Source organism: Glandiceps talaboti, chromosome 18 (genome assembly GCF_964340395.1).
Source record: "Glandiceps talaboti chromosome 18, keGlaTala1.1, whole genome shotgun sequence".
NCBI classification, from domain to species: Eukaryota; Metazoa; Hemichordata; class Enteropneusta; family Spengelidae; genus Glandiceps; species Glandiceps talaboti.
In genome coordinates, this window is record NC_135566.1 from 16648919 (window position 1) to 16675534 (window position 26616).

Below are 26616 nucleotides of genomic sequence, written 5' to 3' on the forward strand. Positions count from 1 at the left end.
GAGGAAACCAGAGTACCCAAGGAAAACCTGTGTTGTTCAGCAGGGTCAAACTGAGCATCAGCCTTCTTACATACAGACCTGGTTAAATGTTAATGAAACCCAGCCGACGGTTGGTGGGTTTGAACCAAGACTATAGAGGTAAGAGGTGTTTGAGCTAACTGCTTGGTCACCGACAACCCTAACATATGCCATGAAATAATAACCTAGTGTGAACGAGGTAGAATTTTAAAGAAATCATCACTGCAAATAACATAAAGTTAAGAATTTATTAGAATATAATTTCTACTACTCCAAGTATCTGGATAATTTACCTCTGGTTCAACATGTCGCACACCTTGTGAGAATACATCAGGATTAAATCGAATATCAAATTCTGTTTCACTCAACGATCCAGCTGCAGCCGCCGCTTTATGTACAATCTCCTTATGGTTTTGGTCATCTGAATGTCAAAGATAAACACACAGTTAGTCATCAACAATCACTTGGTTGTCATCACTGACAAACTTTTGTTTAGTTTCTTTCATCAACTCAGAACCACTGAAAAATTATCACTTTTTGGTTCTCAGAAAGACAGCTAGTGAATAAATCCAAGTATATCGTACCTCAAACATTCAAACCAAAAATATTGAATATATACAGTAATATTGGTCATTCTAAATCTCGACAACACACGATATACGTTATTGGTTACTGAGTGCTCAAAATATTATTCAAAATATCCCAAAATATCAATTTTTCATAAATTATACTCCAAGAGGTATATTTATAATTATTGCCGATTTTTCTTCATTTGGAAAATGCTCATATTTTGTAATTACAAGTTGAAACAAGGCCCCTTAGGCTTCTCAAAATTTTCTTTGGCTGAATGAAGAAAAATACAGATCAATATTATCTAAATGTCATATTTCATCTAGCCATTCTCTTTCCCCGAGTTCCCTAAATATTTCTCCCGGGATCCTCATCAAAATTATACACTTGATGAGGATATCAAATGAATTTAATTCCTCTGCAAATATTGCGGAAACAGCTGTGTGACCTGTCACTAAGTCCATGACTACTTACTTGTGTCTTGTTCTATCAGTAGAACACACAAACCAAAGATTCACTGCTTTGGTGAAGCTGAAATTTCAACTCTTTACATTAATACAAAACAGTCTCAAGAGTCAAATACTCATACTGACAACCGCCTTGACTGATGCGTATACGAATACGAATACGAATACGAATACGAATACGAATACGAATACGAATACGAATACAAATACGAAAACAAAGATATGACATATTGCTACAGAATTGGCTCAATATGCTCAAAATGGGACAGTTTGATGTAGATGTGAAAGGGTTTGGCCAATATGTGAGGGCAGTTGATTGAGTGGTCAAAGGTTTGAACTTTGTGATTGAGGGGTCAAAGGTTTGAACTTTGTGATTGAGGGTCAAAGATTTGAACATTGTGATTGAGGGGTCAAAGGTTTGAACTTTGTGATTGAGGGGTCAAAGGTTTGAACTTTGTGATTGAGGGTCAAAGATTTGAACTTTGTGATTGAGGGGTCAAAGGTTTGAACTTTGTGATTGAGGGGTCAAAGGTTTGAACTTTGTGATTGAGGGGTCAAAGGTTTGAACTTTGTGAGTCAGGGGGTGGGTGACCTAGCTAGTTGAAGGTGAACTTTGGGATAGATTTCACAAACAAGTCATGAAACACACGAACTAGAAATTTAACCTGTCAGTCTAGTTCACTGCATGATAGATGGCGCTGTTTACGTTGAATGCAAACTGTCAGTCTTGTTCACTGCATGATATGATGAAATCAAGTCACAAAATATCACTTACATGTATCCATGGAATCTGCTAACACTTTGGCAACTCTTTCTACATCTGGATTCAATTCCGTCTTTTCCTCCTTCTTCTCCTCCCCTTCCATTCCATTCTCAATTATTCCATTTACTTCTCCATTCACTTTCTTTTCTTCTACTTCTCCATCCTTACCCTCCTCGGAGGGCTGTTTAGTCCTTTCTGCCTCATTGACAGTGTTATCAACACTTATGGTTTCTTCAGAATGATTTTCTGTCCTTTTTAAATCAACTGAGTCTGTTTTGTTTGCATTGGTATCAATCTGCTCAACACTGGATTCAGATTCAACTTGCTTCTCAGATTTAGATTCAGATTCAACTATATTCACAGCATTGGATTCAGATTCAACTTGCTTCTCAGATTTAGATTCAGAATCAACTGTATTCTCAGATTTGGATTCAGATTCACATTCAACAGTATTTGAATCCGGTTTCACAGGGATGTCATCATCCTCATCGATGGGAATATCCTGAATCTCAAGTTTTTCTGATTCCTTTTCAGTTTTGGTTTCTTCTTTCTGTTGTTGTTTCCCCATCAGTAAATAGGCAGCATGTCTCACAAATACCATGTACCTTTGTCTGTAAATTTAAAAAAAAATCCCAAAATTTGAATCTAGATATCAAGGATTTTAAATTCATACCTACAAATTTTTCAAACATCAATAGTTTAATTTTACATGATAAATTACACAATTTTACTTTTTGTTTGAAACAAACATGAACAAAGTAATTTCATATTGGGAGTACAATATTTGAAGACTATAGTGACTGTGATCTTCCTCTACATCATATTTGTAGCAGCTGCCAAAATGGATTACAAAGATGCGATACAAACAATTTTGCGATACTTCATTCAATTTATCCACTTTCAAACCAATGTCAAATGAAATGTACAGAGAGACATCCAAGAGAAGAGGAGAAGACGGGGGCTAAAATTACCCTTGGAAGTCAATCACATGTTAGTGCATGAGTCAGACAACAAAATGTTCAAAAAAAATTGAAATTCAGATGCCGTGTTTTTGCTAAGGTCTGGAAACCCACTTAACAGAGGATGGAAATCTGGCAAGATGGCAAAGCTTTCCATACCATGTACCATAATTTTGGTGGGGAACTCTTGTATTGAAAATGCCTGGGGAACTTAAGCAGATTTTACCTGCTTACTTACCACGTCACCCTTAACAAACACACTGGTTGGGAACCATGGTAAAATGACTGGGGAACTCAGGTAGATTTTACCTACTTACCACCCTTAACAAGATTCAAACATGTATAACTAGTGACTGTGCATCTTTGCTGGTATTTCACCTGTCTGTAGGATCATACCTCAAATTCTACATATAAACCTGTTAACTTGACAAACTCAAATGTAAGAATTCAATGTACACTCTGTATAATATGTCGATAACTTACTCAATGAATGCTTCAATGAGTTCTTGTCTCAGTGTACACAGTTTGTGTCTGTGAGTCTTGGGATAGCCCATTGCTTTAGCTTCTTCACTGAGTTCTTCTCCTTCCACTATTTAAAATAGTCAAAGAGTCTTGGTCAAAATCAATACATTTGAAGAGATGCTTAAATATCAATCTCAAATGTGTATGTTACCTTGGTGTGGTGAAAAATAAGTGACGCACAGGGAGGTTTCACATATAATATAGCAAATATGGTTACTGACTGATGTCTATGACACAACATAATTATAATGTAGTCATAATTTATTATGGCGCATGAAAAATTTGGCAGAAAGGCAATCAGGCGCATTTTAATTTAGTGGACAGTGCAAGGGGAAAGCAGACACTACTTGTAATTAACATATCCAGTCAGTCCACTGTATTCATTGCAAATATTGGTGACACCTTTCACAACACCTGAATATAGAAATATGACAACTCATAAAAGTATGTTAATTGGACTGATTTCCAGGGAAAAAGTTTTTGCACATTTTCAGCTAAAAAAACAGCACTAAAAAACACACGATTAGAGTATATATTTTATGAAAAATCTAGAGTAAACCATAAAAAATTTGCATTTCTACATCCAATCAAAACAACCCCTTGCAATCATGTGACTTCCATGTGAGAATCACATGACTATCAATACTTACTTGGAAGGTAATGAAGGTCAGGAGGGAATGTCCGTAGTAAATCAAGTATATAGTGTCTTCCATCATTGCCTCTGATTCCTTTACATTCAATAGATGAGAAGAGTTCAACTTCTTTGTCTTTCTCATTTAGCACCTTGTGTGGAAGCACCTTCAATTGCTGGGCTGACTTGTTTAACTGTGGAAAAAGGTCAAAATGTTATTTACAATTGGGTACATCATACACTTTAACTAATTTTCAGTTGGTGGGCAGAAAATTGAGAATATTTAGATTAATTTTGTGAGTCTCTTCACAAAAACTTACCAGCTCAACAAATTTTTCTTCTGTGGCGACTGTTTTACCAAAATCAATTGATCCATAGATAACAGACTCTTCTTGTTCTCTTTCCAGTATTCCCGGGATGATGGACTGTGCTGTCACTCGGTAACCACGGTAATCAATAACTACGGTGCCAAGAGTATAAAGTCCTTCAACATCAATACTACAGTAGGCTTTCACACCTTGTAAATCACAGCTCTGTGTGACAGAACAAAGAGAAAATAGAGTTGCAGCTAATGTTACAGGTGCACAAAGTGATGATATGAAAATTAATCTACTGGACCAGGTGTTGATTTTTTTTATTGCTACAGGTGCATACAATATGTAAATGTATCTACATGTGTTACTAGGTGTGTATTGATAATATGCAAATTCACTGGTGTTGATTTACTATTGTTACAGGTGCACATTGCAATAATATGCAAATTAATCCACTGGTGTTGATTTACTCTTGTTACAGGTGCACATATCAATAATATGCAAATTAATGTACTGGTGTTGATTTACTATTGTTACAGGTGCTCAAACTGATATTATGCAAATTAATCTACCAATGTACATGGCTGACTGGTTAAAACAACTGATCTTTGCTGAAATTAAAACCAATGCTACATGCAACAGTACATTGCCCAATTGATTTGCTAAGTTTTGAGAGGAGTGAGGGCAGTATATTTTATTGCTCTTGCTGAAAATTTATCATATGTACATTTTGAGAACAGTTGTTGTACTTTCTTTTAGTTTTTGGTGTTTTTCAAAGTTGTAACAGTTTTATTTTAGTGGTTTTTTTTTTTAAAGTTATGGAATTATTTTGACTTACTGGTGCTACATATGCAGCATAATCACCACCATAATTCTTGTAATGATCTCGTACATCAAATCCTAAACTGAAAAATATATTGTTCCATATGTACATCTGCATCCTGCAATGCAAAACAAAGAATGTATGTTAGCAGATGACAACCATGACGACATTAGCAGACATTGAATTAGCAGATGACGACGACCAGTATGACATTAGCAGACGACAACCATCATGACATCAGAATGTCATACAAGACTAGTCACAGTGACATTAGCAGACGACAACCGTCGCGACATCAGAAAGCCATACATGTATGTACAAGACTAGCTAGGGTGACATTAGCAGACAACCAAGACGACATCAGAATGTCATACAAGACATGCATGCATGCACACACACACACATGCATGCATGCATGCACACACACACGCACACGTACATGCACACAGACACACACACACACAGACACACAGACACACACACACACACACACACACACACACACACACACGACACTGACATGGCTAAGGAGACAGCCAGATGCAGATGAACAGAGATGCAAAGAGCTGATACAACTTAAATATACACAAACTGACTGAGGGAAAACAAGTCAACTTACTTAGAATCTTCCCCTGGGTTTATAGCCATAATGTTACCATCAATGACAGCTGTAGCACCTCTTATTGCTGCCTGTACAAAATCACTCTGTACTTTGAAAATGGCTCTTTCTCTCACGATTCTCTCTGGAAGTGTCTTTCTTGGTAAATCATGCGTTGTCTGTAGCTCTTCATTCCAGTCTCTGGTTTGACCAGGTATATGTTCCTCATAGCCAAGTCTTGAGTTGTAGGCTGTGTTGTAAACATACATACATTAGTCATTTGTCATCCTGAAGTGTTTAATTCTGTATGTCTCATGTTTTTTTTTCACATCCATGAAATGCATCAATTTCTGTCAAATTTAGTTTTTCTTTCCATCTATTTTGTCACTAATGATACGTGCAAACTAGGGAAAGGATGAACAGAGGATCAACCAAGCAATAGACACATATTTGTATTCAAGCTAGGGAGTTCAGAGTTTGATATAGGGTAAGGTTCGGAATAGGATTAGGGTGAGACTCCCTAACCCGATTGGTATTGGCAATATGGCATGAATTTAGAACCATGGACCAACTGTATAATAGAAATATGTTAGCTAGAGGTTAGGGTGAAGGTTAGGTCAGGGATGGGATTTGGGTTAGACCGCCCTCTCATAAACCTGATTTGATCTCCGTAAGTGGGTGGACATGGTTCTATATATGTCTTCAAACCACTCTCTCTTACAGCAATAATTTGTTCAACTTACCATCCTCTGCCCTGATAGAGTCTATTGTATGTTCTATCTGTGGTGATATCCATGTGTACACCTGGAAAGGTACGAGGACTCTCTCCAATGGATGCCGCATGGCTCTGAAAATGGAAATAAAATGGCATTGTTTTTCATTCAACTACATGTATACAAATAGCAGACAAAAACTGCATTGTTTCTAATTCAGCTATATATATAGCAGACAAAAACTGAATGTTATAGACCACTGCTATAATTTTATTAATTTTGCATTCAGGAATTGCTACTTTTACGGAAATATGTAAAGTTAAACCACTATGTCTGAATCCAAGGTTCCTGGATTATATCCTATCAGTGGAATCATATTCTTCTTCTGTTCTTTTGCTCAGGACCAACTTTTTCTAAAGCACTGCCAGACAAATCTTTCCCGCCAAAATTTTACCCTTCATTTGACATCAGCGTGACTATTCCATGAAGTTCACAAAATGAACAACAAACAGTGGATGAATACTAGATTTCATTCTGTCGGTATGTTTATCAATATTGCTGGTTGTGTTATTCCTGAACAATCATCCTATGATGTAGACCTGGCTGGATGTTGAAAATATTTCTTTGTTGAACATTATTTGTGTACAATTCGGTTGAACCTACCTCTTCTTCAACATCTGTGCAAAATTTCTCTTGAATGTAGGACTGACTTTCTGTAATAGTTCAACTAATGAGTGGGAAAGGTGCTTGGGTTCAGCAGGTCGGGGGTCAAAACTTTCCTGTGTTGACCTGAGAAGAAAACAAATATGGTAATTGCAATCACCAAATTACCAAATATGGTAGTTACAATCACCAAATTACCAAATATGGTAGTTACAATCACCATATTACCAAATATGGTAGTTACAATCAACAAATTACCAAACATGGTAGTTACAATCAAAATTACCAAATATGGTAGTTACAATCAACAAATTTGGTAGTTTCAATCACCATAGTACCAAATATGGTAGTTACAATCACCTAATTACCAAATATGGTAGTTACAATCACCAAATTACCAAATATGGTAGTTACAACAACCATATTACCAAATATGATTTTCACAATTACTAAAATAACAACAATATTATTCAACCATTTTTGGAGTGGAGACAGATGAAATGTGCCCTCTAAGCCAATTTGACATGCAAATGACACCCATATTTCTTGAACGAGTACTAGTTGATACATTTTAAATCTCCTGGATTTAAAAATCAAGGTTAGAATATGAAATTCTGAATCATAGACATTTGGAGTTGAACTTTTACCATGTAAGTTAGTGACAATAAGCTTACCTGTTGAGATAAAAACCTCTAGTGGAAGCAGTCACATGATAGGGATTGTTTTCAACACTGACAACATACAGGTACATCAGATCACCTGAAATACAAAGTAAACAGGGGTCAAAGGTCAAATAATTACAGTACAACACACGACACTGTTAGTGATAGAATGCAAGTTTGTGGACTCTTGGTCCATGTTAAAGGGCTATGTTTCAATCCCATGTCACTGCAGTAGTGTCATCCAATGCAGCCACACGGATTCAAGTACATAATGATAAATTTCGATGTACTTTGACTGCTGAGCATGACATCGAGAATACACACACAAAAATACGTTTTTGTAACCTAGTAAAATATTACGACTTTTATGGCTGAAAATTTGTACTAACCATGCATTTTTCTGTTTCCAGGAGGTGGGTTCCAACCACTGGTTGTAAAAACTTGCAGACATGCTGGAGACTTCTGTTCTTTGGCTAGTGGATTTAATGGCACTAGAGGGCGCTCTTCACTGTCAGGCATAATGAACTCCGGTGGAGTACAGTCCACAGAGTCCCTGTCTCCAGATTTCTTGTTACGGCCTAGAAAAAAATTATGAACATTTCAAATTTTTAGAATTCTGAAAAGGTATTTAACGATTTACATTTCACAATTTCCACTGTACTTCAATTTTTTCAACAAGAAGTGTCCTTTTTTTGTTAATACCAGAAAAAAGAATTTTATCACAATTAAAGGTGTGTCACAAAATTAACAATAATTTGGTTTCTCAGCCAACACTATGACTTCCGCTTCACACACTCTACACGATAGCAATAGGTATAAATAATAACGATTATTCACCAATATGATAAAATTTAACCTTAAAATAGATACGTATACAGAATACATGGCAAAAGGGATCAAGAAATAGCAAAGCTAGTCAAGCTTATATCCCTTAAATGGCTAACTAACATACTAGTACGTGTAGGTGTATACACACAACATTCAAGAATACCACAGGAACTATCACAAAAAGACAAATCGCAACAAACAGCAATGGAACAGTAAAATTAACACATACAACTTCCACAGTCAATTTACATCAAAGAAAATAAAATAAAACGAAATACTGTAAAGTTGTAAATGAGAACAAGTCAACCTTTTTGTTCTATTTAGACCCTCTAGTATGAGTCTAAATGCTATTACAGGTAACAAAAATGAAGCAATTATTATTATGATTTCTATCTCATTACACCATCATGATTCTATAAATAGTTTGATTTTGTCACGCAATAGTCATACAAAGTAATTGTATAAAATAGGATATTGTAATTATCTAATGCAGTGAACATAACACAATCTTTATTACTGCAGTGTAATTTTACAAATACACATTGTTAAGCTAGGCACTTTAAAGGTTAAAATAACTAGAGAGTTGACCTTATGACCTCTGCAGACTTCCTGGAGTATGCAAGATATGTCTGAATTAAAAACAGAGCTTGTGTATGGATGTCATTCAGCTAAAAATATGGTCACTGAAGAACATATATATATATATTGCATTTCAACTGAAAATATATACACATACACATACATAGAAATCATATATATAATTACATATACATATACACATACACATATATATACACACATATACACATACACATATATATATACATCATATATACACATACACATATATATACATCATATATACACATATACATATACATACATTTTTGTATGTATAAATTATAGATGTTTATAAATGTATGCATATATATGTATATTATGTATATATGTGTGTGTATATATGAATATGTCTATATGTGTGTATATATAATTATATATAGAAACAATATAATTATATACACACATACATAAACATGTAATATATATGATTATATATAATTATATATATACATTATACATATGTATATGTGTATGTATTGTATATATACATTGTAAATATATGTGTGTGTGTATGTGTGTGTGTGTGTGTGTGTGTGTTTGTGTAATATATGTATATGTGTATATATATAATTTCCAAATGAAAATGACGGCTTATAGCTGAACAATGGTAAAAAATGAATGATGAATATTGTAAGGATACAAGCTGATTTGTTCCTAATGATATTCACAGCATGCTATCTGAACATATCCTAATCACTTCAACCTTTTGTTTGCACTATTGGTACTGCTGTGCACTTGAATTAATTTTAATTTTCTATCAATGGTTTGAAAACCCTTTTTATAAAATGAGAAATGAGAGAAAAATTGCAATAATGATAACCTGGTTATGGAAAGTGTTTACCAAATTGATTTCATGGTACAGCTTATGTCAGAGTGCATTTATAATACTTTCATCTCCTCAACGTCTGTACAGCAAATTTTATAATTGAGAATGTAACAACATAAGGAATCCATTTGCAGTAATTAAGGCATGCTGCAGAGATGTCAAAGGTCAACTGTCAAAGGTGAAATAATACTTATTGGGCACTTACCAGTGTTGTCATTGCCTTCCACAATGACGGCACTCAGGAAACTTAGAGACTGTAAATCCATTCCATTGTAAGCATCTACTGGGTCTAATGACTTCAATAAATCACGTACATGCCGTGTATGGATACGGGCTTCTCGTACAGTGTACGGCTCTGAAACGTTATAACATATTACATGTATTATTAAGAATTATCTACATGTAAAAAAAACCAAGTTTCTTGTACTGTGTATAGCTCTCAAAGTGTTATTTTATTATTTTAAAATTCAAACGGTTTCATTATTATGGATAGCCACTTTTGATAGAGTGTACAGTCCTGATACATTGTAATAACATTTAAGAATCAAAGGGCTTACATGTGTACAGCTCTGAACAGTGTAACATTATGAACCAAATGGCGTACATGGATAATATGAGCCTCTCATACAGTGTATAGCTCTGAAACAGAGTAACATTATGAACCAAAAGGCGTACATGGATATGAGCCTCTCATACAGTGTATAGCTCTGAAACAGCGTAACATTATGAACCAAATGGCGTACATGGATATGAGCCTCTCGTACAGTGTACAGCTCTGAAACATTGTAATATATTAAGCAAATATAGATACTAGCTTCTCTTACAGTACACAGCTTTAAACTGTAACAAATTAGAATCAAATGGCGTATAAGGATACAAGGTTCTTGTACGGTGTACAACTCTGGAACAGCATAACACATTAAGAAACAAATGGGATATATCAATACAAGTTTTTCATACTGTGTAAGGCTTGGCAATGTTAATATTTTATCGTTTTAAGAATAAAGTGATATATATGGATAAGAGTTTCTTGTACTGTGTAAGGTTCTAAATCAGTCAAACATATACTAAACTAGTCTAGTGCTATCATCCTTCAGAGACGATTCGATACCACGTTGGCATCCAGACTAAACATATACATCATTGCGTCAGTGCAATAACGTCATTCATATCTGTTATATAATTGTATGAAAGTATATTACACTGACACGACAACATGTAATTAGTATATGTGTATGACTATAGACCTCTCATACTGTATTTACATATATGGTTCTGAAACAAAGTACTAGATATCGAATATGTGTGAACAATCACTTTTTGTACTACATGTACCTGGTACTTATATGTACATTTCTGAAAACAAATTAACAAATAACATATAACATGTTCTGGGTAAAATCTCATGAATAAATACACATTTTAGCTTTCAGAATAACAACAATTGCATGACATACCATACATAAATAAATAAATAAATAAATAAATAAATAAATACAATATATATACCGGCTTTGTTCATAAAACAATTTTGAAGAGTGAAAGACACTTAATGTATTGATTGATAAGATTATGAAACTTGTAAAAGAAAGTTACCATATGTGTGTGTGTGTGTGTGTGTGTGTATGTGTGTGTGTGTGTGTGTGTGTGTGTGTGTCTGTATGTATGTATGTATGTATGTATGTATGTATGTATGTATGTATGTATGTATGTATGTATGTGTGTGTGTAGTGTCTGTCTGTATGTATGTATGTATGTATGTATGTATGTATGTATGTATGTATGTGTGTATGTATGTATGTGTGTGTGTATGTATGTATGTGTGTGTGTGTGTGTGCATGTGTCTGTGTGTCTGTGTGTGTGTCTGTGTGAGTGTGAAAGTGAGTACATGACCTTTACAAATTAACTGCAAATATTTGAAAGGTTTTAATACAAATCAAACACAAAGCACAAATTCAATACATTGCGGTGTACAATGGGAAGAACGTGATGAAATTATTATTATTAAAAATAATTGGATAGTAAAGTGTCAATTTACACATTGTTTCATCACTACGTACACACACGCAATGTTCCATGTCAATCAATTTTAATGTGTAACAACACAAAGGCATTCAAAATAAGATCATTCAGAAGAAAATTTAACATGTACATGAAATGCCACTGATAATTATACAATACACAGTATGAGATGGGATGGAGAGTGGCATACTGGATAATCCAATTTTGCACAGTGCTAGACTTCATGGAATATAGACACTGCCATGTACAATAATTAAAATCTTTCATAGATATATTCCACCGATTTGATATTAGCAGACTGGATAATCAAATTTTTCCATGTAAAGGTATACACATGTACAAGGTTTGTATTCCATGGAAAAAATACTGGCATGCTGAATAATCAAAGTTACCAAAGTCTATAATGTATTCCATGGAATAGATGTACATGTATGCTGTGCTGTGTTTGTAAAGACAATTAATCTTCAAAGTAAATGTACATGTATTTCATGGAATAGATACTGGCAGGTACAGTATTTAAAATCGTTCATGGATATATACCATAGATTAGATAATGGCATGCTGGATAAAACAACTCTGCACTGTAGGTGTATTCCAAGGAATAAATCCTGGTATGTTGGATAGTTAAAATGGTATTCCAATAATGGAATGGATACCGGCATGCTGGATAATTTAAGTCTGCACAGTATGCATATTCCATGGAATAGACAGCATGTTTGGTAATCAAATTTGCATAATAAATCTATGTACATTCCACGGAATAGAACCTGGCATATATTGGATAGTTTAAGTTTGCGCAGTGCATCGATTCCATAGCATGAATAATGACATTTTAAAGGTTTCCCAAGTGCATGTATTCCATGGAATATAATACTTTTTGCACTTGCATACTGGATATGTAAGTTTCCGAACGCATGATGACTGTTAATTTTATGAAATACAAATCGTATTTGCTGCCAGAGATAAGTGAAGGATATGTACATTATTGAGATCGTCATGTTCCTTGTACATTGCCAGTAAAACTTTGTCATAAATATTCACTGACTTTTAATAACAGATAAACCACTTTGTTAGATAGCGCATTCAAAGTACAACCGATTTACAAAATGAACTGACTGCGTGTCCTTTTAATATTTGATTTCTCGTTTGTTCAAATTATCAACAATCTCTATGAGCTTGTAACAGATGTAGGACTGGTCTATTTCATTGGAAAGTGAGATCATCCCTGACGTGGTTTATTTGACAAAAGGATGATAAGTTTTGACATGGCAAACAATGGTAAATCATACACGTGATTATCAATAGTAGCTGAGGTCAAACACATATCTTTGTATTTAATACTTTGTGGAACTGAAATCACAAGACATTACGTCACTAATCTGGTAACACTGGCACCACTGCATGAGTGGATGTATGTATGTATGTATGTATGTATGTATGTATGTATGTATGTATACAATCAAATATTTAACTTGCATACATAAATTTAGAATATAAGCTACGTCGCGTTCTTCGGCCCTTAGCCTAATAGCATAGCACGAATGTCATATCTTAGGGGTGAGATCAATATCTTAATGTAGGATAAAAAACTTAATTCTTGTAGTTGGGCCTCAGATGCCAACCCCCATCCCATCTAACTAAAATTGGCCAAAATTGAAAATGTTTGAGACAGCACAATCAATTTCAAATCAGTATGTAGTAGTACATGTATAGTAGTGCTATGAATACAATATAAAGCTGGTATGTAGTTCTTAAATAAATAGTTCTTTTGTTGACACCTTAATTAATTTTTAGCGCCATGCATTTACTCTAGTGAAAATTCTTCTCTATTTCTCAATTTGACATTTTTTTTTAGAAATATTTGTATTTAGGGGTACATACAGATCCATTAAAAGTAAAATTGTTTTGTAGGATCAGAACTAAAATGGCTTAAAAAACCCCAAAGTAAAACAATTTATTTATTTTTTTATCCTACATTGATCTTGCCTCCTTACAGACGAGCATAAATCTTAATATTATAAAAAATAAAATTGAATAAGAATTTACTATTTCTTAGCCTTGAGACCCTAATATCTTACACGGCATACTTTCTCAGCAGATTCTAGAGGGTGACATTTTCAAAGTCAGATAGCCCAGTCTCTGGGCTGCAACAGCATAACACTAACATAATTGATTGACAACAGGAGTAGAGGTGTGCATGACTTGACATAGATTAGTAGATTAATGGGGATAACTATTAATTGAGAAGCAATATTTGTTATCCATTAATTAAACTAACCAATCCATGACATCATTATTTTTCTTAGATGTATCCCTTATAAATCAGATAATTAGAATTCTATAGACCTATGCCCTATTCTAAATATGTTATAAAACAAGTCTTCGCTGAATACATGTGTACATACTGCCTAACTTTTGGACTCACTCATTCACATTCTGACTTTTTTACAACAAATATGACCATTATTCGGTCCTTATTGTGAAGGTATTAAAATAAAGTGATGTACATAACATAATTGGACTACAGTATCTGACAGTTGTGCCAGATTTGTTTGAAACCGGTCCATGTATGTCAGCCGGTATACATGTCACACTTTGAATGACAGTTGTGTCAGATTTGTTTGAAACCGATCCATACAAGTTAGTGGTATACATGTCACACTTTGAATGACAATTGTGTCAGATTTGTTTGAAACCGGTCGATACAAGTTAGTGGTATACATGTCACACTTTGAATGACAGTTGTGCCAGATTTGTTTGAAACTGGTCCATGCAAGTTAGTGGTATACATGTCACACTTTGAATGACAGTTGTGTCAAATTTGTTTGAAACTGGTCCATACAAGTTAGTGGTATACATGTCACACTTTGAATGACAGTTGTGTCAGATTTGTTTGAAACTGGTCCATATATGTCAGCGGTATACAAGTCACACTTTGAATGACAGTTGTGCCACATTTGTTTGAAACCGGTCCATATATGTCAGCGGTATACAACTTTACAAGTCACACTTTGAATGACAGTTGTGCCAGATTTGTTTGAAACTGGTCCATGCAAGTCAGTGATATTCATGAACACTTTGAATGCTTTGCCACATGCCCATTAGGACCTAAAAATCCACTCTAAGACTTGCAGATTACAATCTACAGTAAGTGATGCTACAGCAGTAAAACGAGCTTTCAGATAAACTAAGAGAGACACTAACTAATGATATTGCTATTCGATGTGATAGATTACACAAACGGGTGACAGCTGAAGTACCTCTGTAGTGCGGAATAATCAAGATAAACACTGGATGTCTCCAAAATGTACACTGCAAGATCATGGATGTCATCAGAAACGCCACCCTCCTGTGACTCAGTGTGAATATAATCAAAGCAATCTCCATTCACTACCTTATATCAACATGTTGCAATATTGTAGTTAGTGTCTGTCTTAGTAAGCCGAAACCTTGATTACTGCTGTCATAAGTTGAAGCATACGCTTTATTTGTTTTCAATTTTAAAAAGTTACCATTACTGTCCATATATAGGGCCATATAAATCTGTATTTCATTACAAACTACTAGCATGCTGCTAAATAACGAGAGTAGTTCAATAAAATTGACAAATTCTACTCAACTTTTGACATTACGTAGCTTTTATTTATTGAGAGACAACTGTCAAATAACTGGACAACTTGACGAATTCATATCACAAAATTAATAGATGCTGATCATTACTGAGATCTGAAACTGATTGCAAGTAAAGGGAATGAGTGACCCAAAGTAATTCTACACACCGACCAAACAACTAAAGTCATACACTATATTTCATGAAAGTTGCAGACTGTAGAGTTTTATGTAAATTTGATCTCTGTTCCATTCCTTTGTACGACCTCAGACATCAATGCCGATATTCTAGAGATCAATTAAAGTATATTTTATGAGTACAGCCACCTAGTGATATCCCTCTAGTGAAACATTCCTTGGACTCCCAGTGTATGTAGCCACGGTCGTAAAAACGCTATCATTACAATTGTAGGGTTTATGTATATTAGTACCAACCAGGGAGTTTTATAGTGATTGTACAAGTCAAAGCACTTTATTTAGGCATGACATTCACTACATGAGTGATTTCTGATGGCCTAGTTCAGCAACCATAGCAAATGATTTGTTCCTTGGGATTATACATATACATGTAACTTAATGTCAAATGAATCGTACATTTAATGGCACCAGGTGTGAATATATTTCATTGCTCCTGATTTATACTTTGAATTCACTGAATGTTTTTTATTTGTTCATGTAGAAGTCTATTAGACACTGTCCTAGTATTGTGATAGTAGACATGCTTCAGAGACTTTTAGTCTGTTTACAAAAATCAAATCAATTGATTGGTCAAACAAACTGTGACTAAACACATCAGATTATTCAAATCACAGGCCTCTCTACGGCACTGTACAAGATACATGTACGTTGCCACAATTTTCAGTTGCCTCAGTGGAAATGCTGTGGTTTGCAAGAATGACTCAAATATGGTCATTATGTAAATGAACGTCAAATCTATACAAAATTTCACCATGGATCATCAAATGAATAAATAAGTGACAAGTCATGATTTTAAATTGACACACATGTGTCTGTGCTTTACTCTAACTAATCCCTGACATCAAAGATATTCAGTTGTCAATAACTTTAAAAATATCAAATGTTGAAAAAAAAATTTTAGTTTGCTTTCTGAAAGCAAATGTGCATTAAACAGACCTAGCCTAGTCCCTATACGGAAGTGTTACAATTTACACCTCCACTCACTTAAAAACCATGTTGGCATCCAGACCATATAACAGACCATGACCTGCATATGTGTACAAGCAATGGTTTCATTACTCTGTGACAATCAGTGGTTTCATAAGACTGTCTGCACAGAATACAAACACAGCTGTTACGTTTCATGTAATTTATCACATCTTTTGACCGGTTTGGTACATATGGCCAAGTTATACAGGTATGTAAGAAAAATGCATCATAATTGCCTTGCTGTTGATAAATCTTTATGTTATAGTTCTGCATGACCACTCAAAAATTACCTCGTTTCTTTCATCAAATATTTACCTTCTACAACTTTGATGACAGATCCATCTGTTAAACCTTCAATATTTCTCAACTCTGTGAAGTTGTCCAGTACGTTTCCTTCCATCTGTAGTGTAAAACATGTCCTGTGGCAAGTCTCCTCCTTATCCATCAGTAACTGATGAAGTTCATGTACCATTTCTTGAGCACCAACCTATCATGAAAACAAGTCATTGAGAATGACATAGTCCATGCTATGATTGGGTTTTAAGGAATATGAAAAATGCGCCAACAAAATGGCTGCCAGGCAGCCATATCGGATTATATCAAGACGAAAATGGATATGCACATGTATGTCATAGAACACTGTCCTAATACCAACTTTGAATGAGATCTGTTCAAGCATATCTGAGTTATGGCTTTGGACATTGAAAAATTGCAAACAAAATGGCTGCCAGGCCCAATCCATAAGTCCCTGTCCGGACTACGTCCGACGGGGACTAATTAGCTAATGTCAGTGATATGAAGAGTTCTGATGTACATGTATCTAATATTACAATTTCAATTTGCTTTCTTGCTCAATTTGATTCATTTCAATAGACCATTCCAGACTGTAAATAGGAAATTGAAAATACAGCGCCCTCGCTCAAATTGGGGGTATCATCACCTCATAGTACTGTTTCTCAAGGGCTTTGTCTCGTGGTATTCTGTAGAAGTGTAAATCTGGGATGTTTTTCATATAGTTCAGAGATCGAGAAAGCAGCAGTGCTCTATGATTAACCAAGTAACCTATACCATCTATACCCCCAAGGTACACACAGACAGGAAGTAGAGCGCCACCATGGCATATTTTAGAAAGCCCTATTGTCCTGTAGATATTGACAGTAATACAAACAAGTTATTGTGTTATCTTAAAATCCATTGCATTATTGAATTTATAAGTGTACTTTTTGTGCAATCTTAAAAATGCTATGACTAAATCATTCTATACTTAACGTATACTGTACATCATATACATACTAACCTGTATTTCGAATGGATCACATCCTGGTGCTATGATCTTGACCGTGTAGAATTTGTCATTTAAAATAATGGGTTCCTGTTTGGCCTTCGATTTCATCGTCTCCTTTTCTTCCTCTTCCTTAGAAGATGATGTGTCCTCTGTCTTATCATCTGTGATCACAAACAGAATGAAAAATTCAACGTTATTCTCTATGCAGTAAGTTGTAACCATACACAGAAAGATAGTTTGGATGCCAACATGGCTTTTAACTAAACCAATGGTAACGATACTGTACATGTATAGGAACTAGACTAACAGAAAGAGAAATTCAACGTTATTCTCTATACAGTAAGTTGTAACCGTACACAGAAAGATAGTTTGGATGCCAACGTGGCTTCTAACTAAACCATGGTAATGATACTGTGCAACTGTACTAACTAACTGAAAGATAAATCAAAATTATTCTCTATGCAGTAAGTTGTAACAGTACACAGAAAGATAGTTTGAATGCCAACATGGCTTTAAACTAAACCAATGGTAACGATACTGTATAGCAACTAGACTAACAGAATGAGAAATCAACGTTATTCTCTAAACAGTAAGTTGAAACGGAACTCAGAAAGAGAAATTCAACGTTCTCTATTCAGTAAAAGGTAATGGTACACAGAAAGAAAGAATCTGACCTTATCATCTCAGTAAAATAAAAACATACAGAAAGAGAAAATCAACTTAATCAGATATACAATGATGATATTACTACAAAAGAAAAACGTGACGAGAAATTCAATTAGCCGTACCAATCTAATTTCTTACTAAAACATTAACAACATCAGCCATTTGTGAAAAAGCACTTTGTGTGTAACCGGCAACTGAGACTTGCTATCTGTCAACTATATATAACATTTGTAGAGATATATATAAAATAGTACAGGTCACAAAGATCGTATCTTGATACTAAAGGCCAGGTAAAGTAATAATGATAATTGTACAGTGATGTATTATCAAGATTTGGTAATCAGATCACAAATGATATTCGATTTTAGTAAATCAATCCTGGAATTAGGAATTATAGTTTCTGTTTTATAAATAACAAATTTGGATAGAATTAGAGGTATCTCAGAATTAGATGCAATAATTCTATAATTGTAGCAGCTTTGTTTTTATTTACAATACTTTTTTATTCTTATTTTGTGTGACTCAACATTTTTCGTTTTATTTTTTATTTTCTTTCAGGGGTTTGCAAAGAAAAAGAAAAGTTCTAGCGGAGGACAGAGAGTGACGGAACGAAACTGCTAGTTACTGCAGTTATCTCAGAATTGTTATTTCTGACAATTTCTGACCAATATGTACCAATGCGATCTGCTGAGGATGCACGATTATTCCACATCATAAATTATAAATACAGAAGTGCAGTTTTTAAAGCACTCTGATCTATGGGAATTTTCTCATTTAGTTCCACTTGAAATAACTTTACAAAATGTACAGGAATGGAACTTTTTTCGGAAATTTTGTCACTGGTACTCAAGTTATAATAGATAGGAACCAAAACGATTTACATTTTACCAGAAATTCCTATCTCTCTGGGTTGTAGCAACTGAGAAAACAAGTTTGTTTCTGAGCTGAAAAGGTTAACGACTTGAGATATGAACTAAGTATAGCGTTACCAAAGTGTTACAAGTATAGTAACAGATAGTACACAGTTTGAACCCAAGACATGTCTGATATGATATAGCCACTGGAATTTACATGTAGTATATGTAGGAACTATGTCATTGCACTATAGTAGCTCCGATGTGCCACTGGTACAATATGTCCACATACCAGTATCAGCTGCAGGGATGGGTCATGACAAGGACATGTGGAGGAGGAGGGAAGGGGAGGGGAGAGGGTGTGCTTATTATCACATTCATACATTTTTTCGATATTATATTTTTCATTATGCAAACTGCAGCCATTAATTAATTATTGTATAAATACTAGTTACCTGAGTTAGTTAGACTTGATTATTTTATCTACGACTATTTTCTGGCGTCTCTCCTACTATTCTGAAATGCATGTACTTTGTCCAAAGCAAATTGGACATACGAGTTGTTGCTGGTATTCATAGTTAAGTGAAGATTCATTCATTCATTTGTTCATTCCTTCCTTTCTTCGTTCATTCCTTATCACTAATACACTAAATATTCTAACTTTGAAGGGAACTTCTGCAAGGTAAGAATCAAAACATTACATGTTCAGATTTAGCTTTTCAGTTAAAAAATCGACTTCTAGGACTTTGAAGTGGACATCTCTAGTACTAGTAGATTTCAATTCAGGAATAGCCTGGGGTATCAATATAACATGACATATTTAGTTAGAAATTACTAGAATATACAATTACAATCTCATATTTCTTCATCTCTTATTTAATAACTTCTAAGACATTTAACCTTTTTTTACAATGTTGATATAAATTAGCATGATCAAACTGTTTTTGAAAATCTTTCGTAACAAAAGTTGAATACAGTGTTTTAGGTTCAGTAACTTTTTCACGGATCAATTGAATTATGTGACAGGCTTTTTTGTTTTGTTAGTATCATATTGTAAATCAAATCAAAGTAGCCTGGTTATCATATTACAATGTTTTCTATACGTCGTAATAAATATATGTTGTCAGCGTCATTGTCGTTATCATCATCATCATCATCATCATCATCATCGTTGTCGTCGTCATTGGCAGCAGCGGCGGCAGCATCGTCATCATCATAATGATTACATAATTTATTATGACAATGTCTTTATTAAATTAACAAGTCAGGACAGAACAATATATATACATGTACATAATCTATCTTGTTTTGTTCATTGTAACAAAATGTTCACTATTGTGATTATGCATGACCATCTGAATATAGAGTCATTAACCCTGTTCCCACATGGAATAGTGAAATCAGTTGTTTACACACTAAAATGATTTTAATACCATCACACTTCTGACAAGTTACAACATACATGTACCTAAATATTGATTTTATTCATCCTTTCAGACATTTAAAACTGTGTTTCATTTTTTTTTGAAAACAAGGAAGAATTGGAAAGGGGTTACAATTTTAACCATGCAAAAATCTCATTGTAGAACTATAATGTTTTAGGAACACACAAGACACAAAGGTCATGTGAGGGTCAAAGGGTCATCAAAGAAAGGTCATACTGACATGATACATGTACTTATGACTGTTCTATTTCCATTACTGGTAATCCCTTCCTATCAAATACAGATTATCAATTTGCTTACACACACTTTTGACAGAATAATTGTTTAACTAAATACCCATATTTCTTGTCTTGGCGTGTTTGGCTGGCATAATGTAAAAAAGTATTACATAACTTCATAAGTGTCTGCATTTGTTAAATTTTTTGAGTCCATTACCGGGAATTAGTTCAGTTGAATACTTTTATTCAATATTCAAATAACTAGAGGAAATCACTGAAAACACTGTGTAAAAGGTAATGGACTTTACAATCCAGGATTACTCACATTAACAAAATATCCACATGAAAAAAATAATGCCACTTAAGCTGTATACTAGACTCTCTCACAGTCCTCGGAACATCTCATTGACTGTTTTGTATGTATGGATATCTACTGCATAATTGTACTAGGGGCCCTCATCAACTACATGTACATAGGGCTATTAGTTGACGTGTTACTGCATGCAAACATGGCGCAAAATTGCAGTAACATGTCGACAAATGATTAGCCCTATGTAGTTGATGAAGGCCCACAGAACAAGGATATTCTAGTCAGTGTGCCCTCTAATGATAGCCAAATTTTGTTGTTGTGAGTCAAAATGATAAAAAAACTGGCATTTCTTGTGAGTCACCACATCATAAGAGATGGGGGAAAACCAAATTTTGGTGCGTCACTAGAAATTTTGTGCATCAGTGGCACATAAAATTGGCTTAGAAGGTACCCTGATTCCAGTACAATAATTATGTGGTCCATACAAAACAGCTAAGTGTAATAGTGATGCTCCCGAGGGCTAGTGAGAGAGTCTAGCTGTATACAAATCATCTTAAGTGTTCATAATTTTAAAGTTATATTTCAATTTCTATGACTTATTGTTATAATATTGACATTTCACTGGACCAAGAAATCCTGTATGTAAAGAGTAATGGACTTAGAGAATACTTCACCATGGTTACTATAGCAACCACACGATTATTTCATTTCGAAACATTCATCAAATAATTAAGTTTATTTACTGATATATTCTTTGCAGAGAAAATCTTTAATTGTACCATGGTTATTGGCCAAAGAAAAGCTTTAATTTGCCACTGATTCTAGACAATTACACCACATTTGAAAGACTTGAATTGTCGAGTCATATGAAAGGTTTTTGATTTGCCATACTTCCACTGTTTCACGATCAATATTATTTTCATAAAATATTTCTTAAACTAAAAAGTTCATTCATGCTAATATATATTAGTTATGTAGAGAAATATATTTTAACATTTCATGACATTGGCTAGTTCCGAAATGAGTATTTTTTATTTTGGAAGTAAATTTTAAAAAAATCAAATTCATTCTTAGCTTTTACCTGGAACAGTTGCAGAAGTTTGTGGGAAGTATTCAACCTTATTACATACATGTACATGTACATGTAGGTATCAGCGATTACTTGCACCCTTGGGCGTGCATACATTTGTACTAGTGGTACATTTTGTCCATGTATTTTCACTATATGGTACAATACCGAAAACATTATTGCATCTCTGCATGCAAATGAGGATGCAATTGTTTACTACACATCACGGTGTGATTTTTATGGAAATTTGCCGTGTCAGATAAACATATGTAATAATGACAGGACGCACGAGTTCCACTGTGGGTACTCAGGGGTATTTGCACTAATGCTGCAGTGTTTTCTTCTGCAGTTGTGCAAATACCCCTAGTACACCACACTTGCACTCACGTGTCATAGGGTTCTGTCATATAAGCAAATTCATATTGAAATTTCTCACTGCTACTGAATTGCTACTTGAGTTTCAGAAATATTTATTTCCTACTCATGCATTGAATTACAAAGGTTACATCATTAGCCCAGAGCGTTACTATTTCAAGAAACTCTCAGTGTCGAGAGTTGGTGTTACTATCTTTAAGAAACTCTCAGTGTAGAGAGCTTCTTGAAATAGCAACACCAAGACAGTCTCTGGGCTAATAATGCATAAGCAGTTCAACGTCCTGGTCAACGACATCATCATCAAATAACTAATACCAAGTTGAGCTGTTTGTGGTTCATAACCTCTGTATAAATATTCATGATTACTTAATATGTAATATTCTAATTGTGTATCTGAGTATAAAATATGAACTCTTCAAAACCTAACCTATTTTTAGAATATAATTATACAGTTACTATAGAAACAAAAATAGTTAAGATGATGTATTCAGAAGTTTTGCTTAGTTGACTGAAGTCTGAAACCTTGTAGAATGACTGACACCTCAGTCAGATCGAGTGGTGTTTTGTAAGATTGGTGATATATTAGCACTTGTACTTTGATAATGTATGCAATGAAGATTACTAGTACCTCCCTCAGTCTGTACCTTTAGTCTAGGTGTATATCTATGCAATCTGACAATCCATCAAATGGCCTCAAGGTAATGTCTACATATTAATGTCACTTACAAATCATGACAAGGTCTTTCCACTGAGGTAGGTTATTCACCTCCAAGAGTGTGTGATACCCACTTTGATAAATACATGTAGTTACATTGTACAGTAGAAGGTACTGGGTATATAATATCAATAATACATTATGTAATATGACAGAACACCATGACACGTGAGTGCAAGTGTGGCGGACTCAGGGTATTATTTGCATGCAGTGCTTTGCAGTGTTCTCTGCAGCAGTACAAAGCAGAGCAGTATAAAACACTGCAATTAAACATACAAATACCCCTGAGTATCCACACTGGAAGTCACATGGTATGGAATCCTATTCTTATTACATATTTAAATGGAACAGCAAATTTCCATAAAAATCATACAACATGATAACATTTTTGTCGGTAGCGAACGACCAAGTTCGTTATACTAAGCGTGTGCACCAGTGCAAGTAATCTCTGGTACATACTAATAATGCTAGTCTTGTAGTAATTAACACCTACATGTAGATCTGCACTCAGAAGCGTGTCAAACAAAAGCCACAGATAACAGCAGCTAGTATGTACCTCTGGTGAGCAGTCTCAGACAACCCCCCAACTATGTGACCTGTGGTTGCTTTTAAAGTTTGTAGAATTGCCTGAGGGTCTCGCACTGCAGCTAGAGTATGTTGCAGGTGCAGTGTTGTCGCAAGAATGAACGTTTTTGGACTCAACGTCAACCTTAAATCTTTCACTACCATTGGCCTCAAGGGACTGTTTGTTTACATAAATTTATCATAATTTGATTACATACACTGCTATTCACATACTATGTTCACAAAACAGAGACCATCCACAAGTCATAAAACTGATAACCAAATTTTTGAGCTACCATAAAATTTGATTTGTTAAATGTGCAGACCATCTTAAACCAAAAATATGAGACACACACACACACACATCACTTCACAATGCAACATTGCAATTTGAACCTTAACCTCTGACCCCATCTGACCTCTGACTGTTTTCTTGCTTGGATGCGTTTAGGACCTCAACAATGGTACTGAGCCCATGGATTTAGTTTATAGTTCTACATACCTGGAATTCACACAGGATTCATATAGTCTAGACTTAGACCGTCATTCCTGTCAGCAATGTGATACCACATTCTCTGCATAGCAATTTACAGTTTGTAGTTGTCTACAACACTATAGGTAACTGTTTCCAAACTGATCACATTCATGGGTGAACAAGATTAGGACTGTCCTGCTAGCAGTGCTACATCTATTCATAAATTACCACATACAATAACTTATGTAACAAATTATTTACAGCAACAAATAAAATGTTGAAATACTGGCCCGACACATGGGACCCTTTAAAAGTGGGTTACCATGGTAACATGACTCACCGCATAGCCTATTTGATTGCAGACATGGTACTGGTTTCCATAGAGACGTTATCAAAACTTTGAGTATGTAATAAGATTTATGCACTCATGCAGTGTCTAATAAAACACATGATTATACGATCTACAATGTAGTAGCTAACTTAGGAGATTTCTATCTGTAAGAATGGGTTTTAAAATAAAGACTGGGGTGACAGTTCTTGTAAATTTGTACTCCAGTTTTAAAACTGATATCAGTTAAAATGTCAATATGTCTGATTTACAATCATTCATCAATTTCATGTATGGTAGTAATTGGTGTAATAATGTATGTTATGTATTAAACCATTATTTACCGAGACACTGTGTGACATGAAATACTTCATAAATGACTGCTACCTAGTCGTCTTTACTCTAGGACTAGTTTGTTTAGTGAGTTCGCTGACTTGTGAAATTTGTCATTTTTGTACTTAACTACCTGTTTGTTATTTTTGACACTAATAAACACATCTAATATCATTATATTCTAATATCAGCCGTAATAAAATCCTGGTAATACATTTGATTTATACTGACTTTCTGTAAGGGATGATCCCACAATGTTGCACAAGCTAATTAAAACAAACGAACGTCGTTCATTTAGGACAAAACTCCCTCCCCCACCTTCAAAACGAACATTCACAAGTGCAACATTGACACCTTTATACATGATGTAAACCATGATGAAAACTGTAGTGGTCAAATCACTACGATCGATGCAATGTTAAAACATGATGGTAAACACATTAAAATACTACCAGAAATCATAGATGTTGGAGAGAAACCGAGCATTGTAGGCCTATATCATTTTAGAAGTAAATTCTAAATCAACTTTAATATCAACATCTGAGTAGTAAATATGGAACTGAAGGCATGACAGTTTTCGAAATTTGGTGCAAAAATGAAGTTTGGCAATTGCATTGACGCCAGACCCTTCCCACCTAAACAATGAAATTCGTTTCTTGAGCTTGTGCGATATTGGGCGATTGTCACTTATCTCTTCTGTAATTGGTTGATATATACTACTGTTTACTGACACTTTGTAATCTCATCTGTAATTGGTTAACATACAGTACTACTTACTGTTTACTGACACTGTTATCTCATCTGTAATTGGTCTGTTTATTGACACGTAATCTCATCTGTAATTGGTCAATATACTACTGTTTATTGACACTTTCTAATCTCATCTGTAATTGGTCAATATACTACAGCCTGTTCACTGATACTTTCTGTAATCTCTTTTGTAATTGGTAATCACCCTAACCAAACTAAACCATCAAATTCTATAAACTACAAGTAGCACCCCTTTATCTGAGGTCAGAGATTCCATCCCTAGTTTGTGATATCTTCACATTATTAGAACCATATGGAGTAAATAGGATCATTTCTTTGATTCTGGTCCAACTTTTTCCAAAGCTCTTCCATACAACTGTTTTTTTCACAAAATTGTAAGAACTGCATGGCCTTTTAAAAATACAAACTAAAGTATTCAGCCACTCCAGTCAA

General features: G+C 34.6%; 1 protein-coding gene across 1 annotated transcript in view; it reads right to left on the minus strand.

Annotated features, from left to right (window-relative positions):
* LOC144449075 (clustered mitochondria protein homolog) overlaps positions 1–26616 on the minus strand; it is a 54468-nt gene that overhangs the window by 10209 nt on the left and 17643 nt on the right. The window contains exons 2-16 of the mRNA XM_078139495.1: positions 18074–18222; positions 17092–17263; positions 10184–10333; positions 8093–8281; positions 7716–7800; positions 7042–7167; positions 6409–6512; positions 5687–5915; positions 5083–5185; positions 4251–4463; positions 3950–4124; positions 3261–3366; positions 2267–2429; positions 1831–2116; positions 312–439 (exon numbers count right to left, since the gene is read on the minus strand). Coding sequence (XP_077995621.1) covers positions 312–439; positions 1831–2116; positions 2267–2429; positions 3261–3366; positions 3950–4124; positions 4251–4463; positions 5083–5185; positions 5687–5915; positions 6409–6512; positions 7042–7167; positions 7716–7800; positions 8093–8281; positions 10184–10333; positions 17092–17263; positions 18074–18222 — 2378 coding nt within the window. The remainder of the gene's footprint in view (positions 1–311; positions 440–1830; positions 2117–2266; positions 2430–3260; positions 3367–3949; positions 4125–4250; positions 4464–5082; positions 5186–5686; positions 5916–6408; positions 6513–7041; positions 7168–7715; positions 7801–8092; positions 8282–10183; positions 10334–17091; positions 17264–18073; positions 18223–26616) is intronic.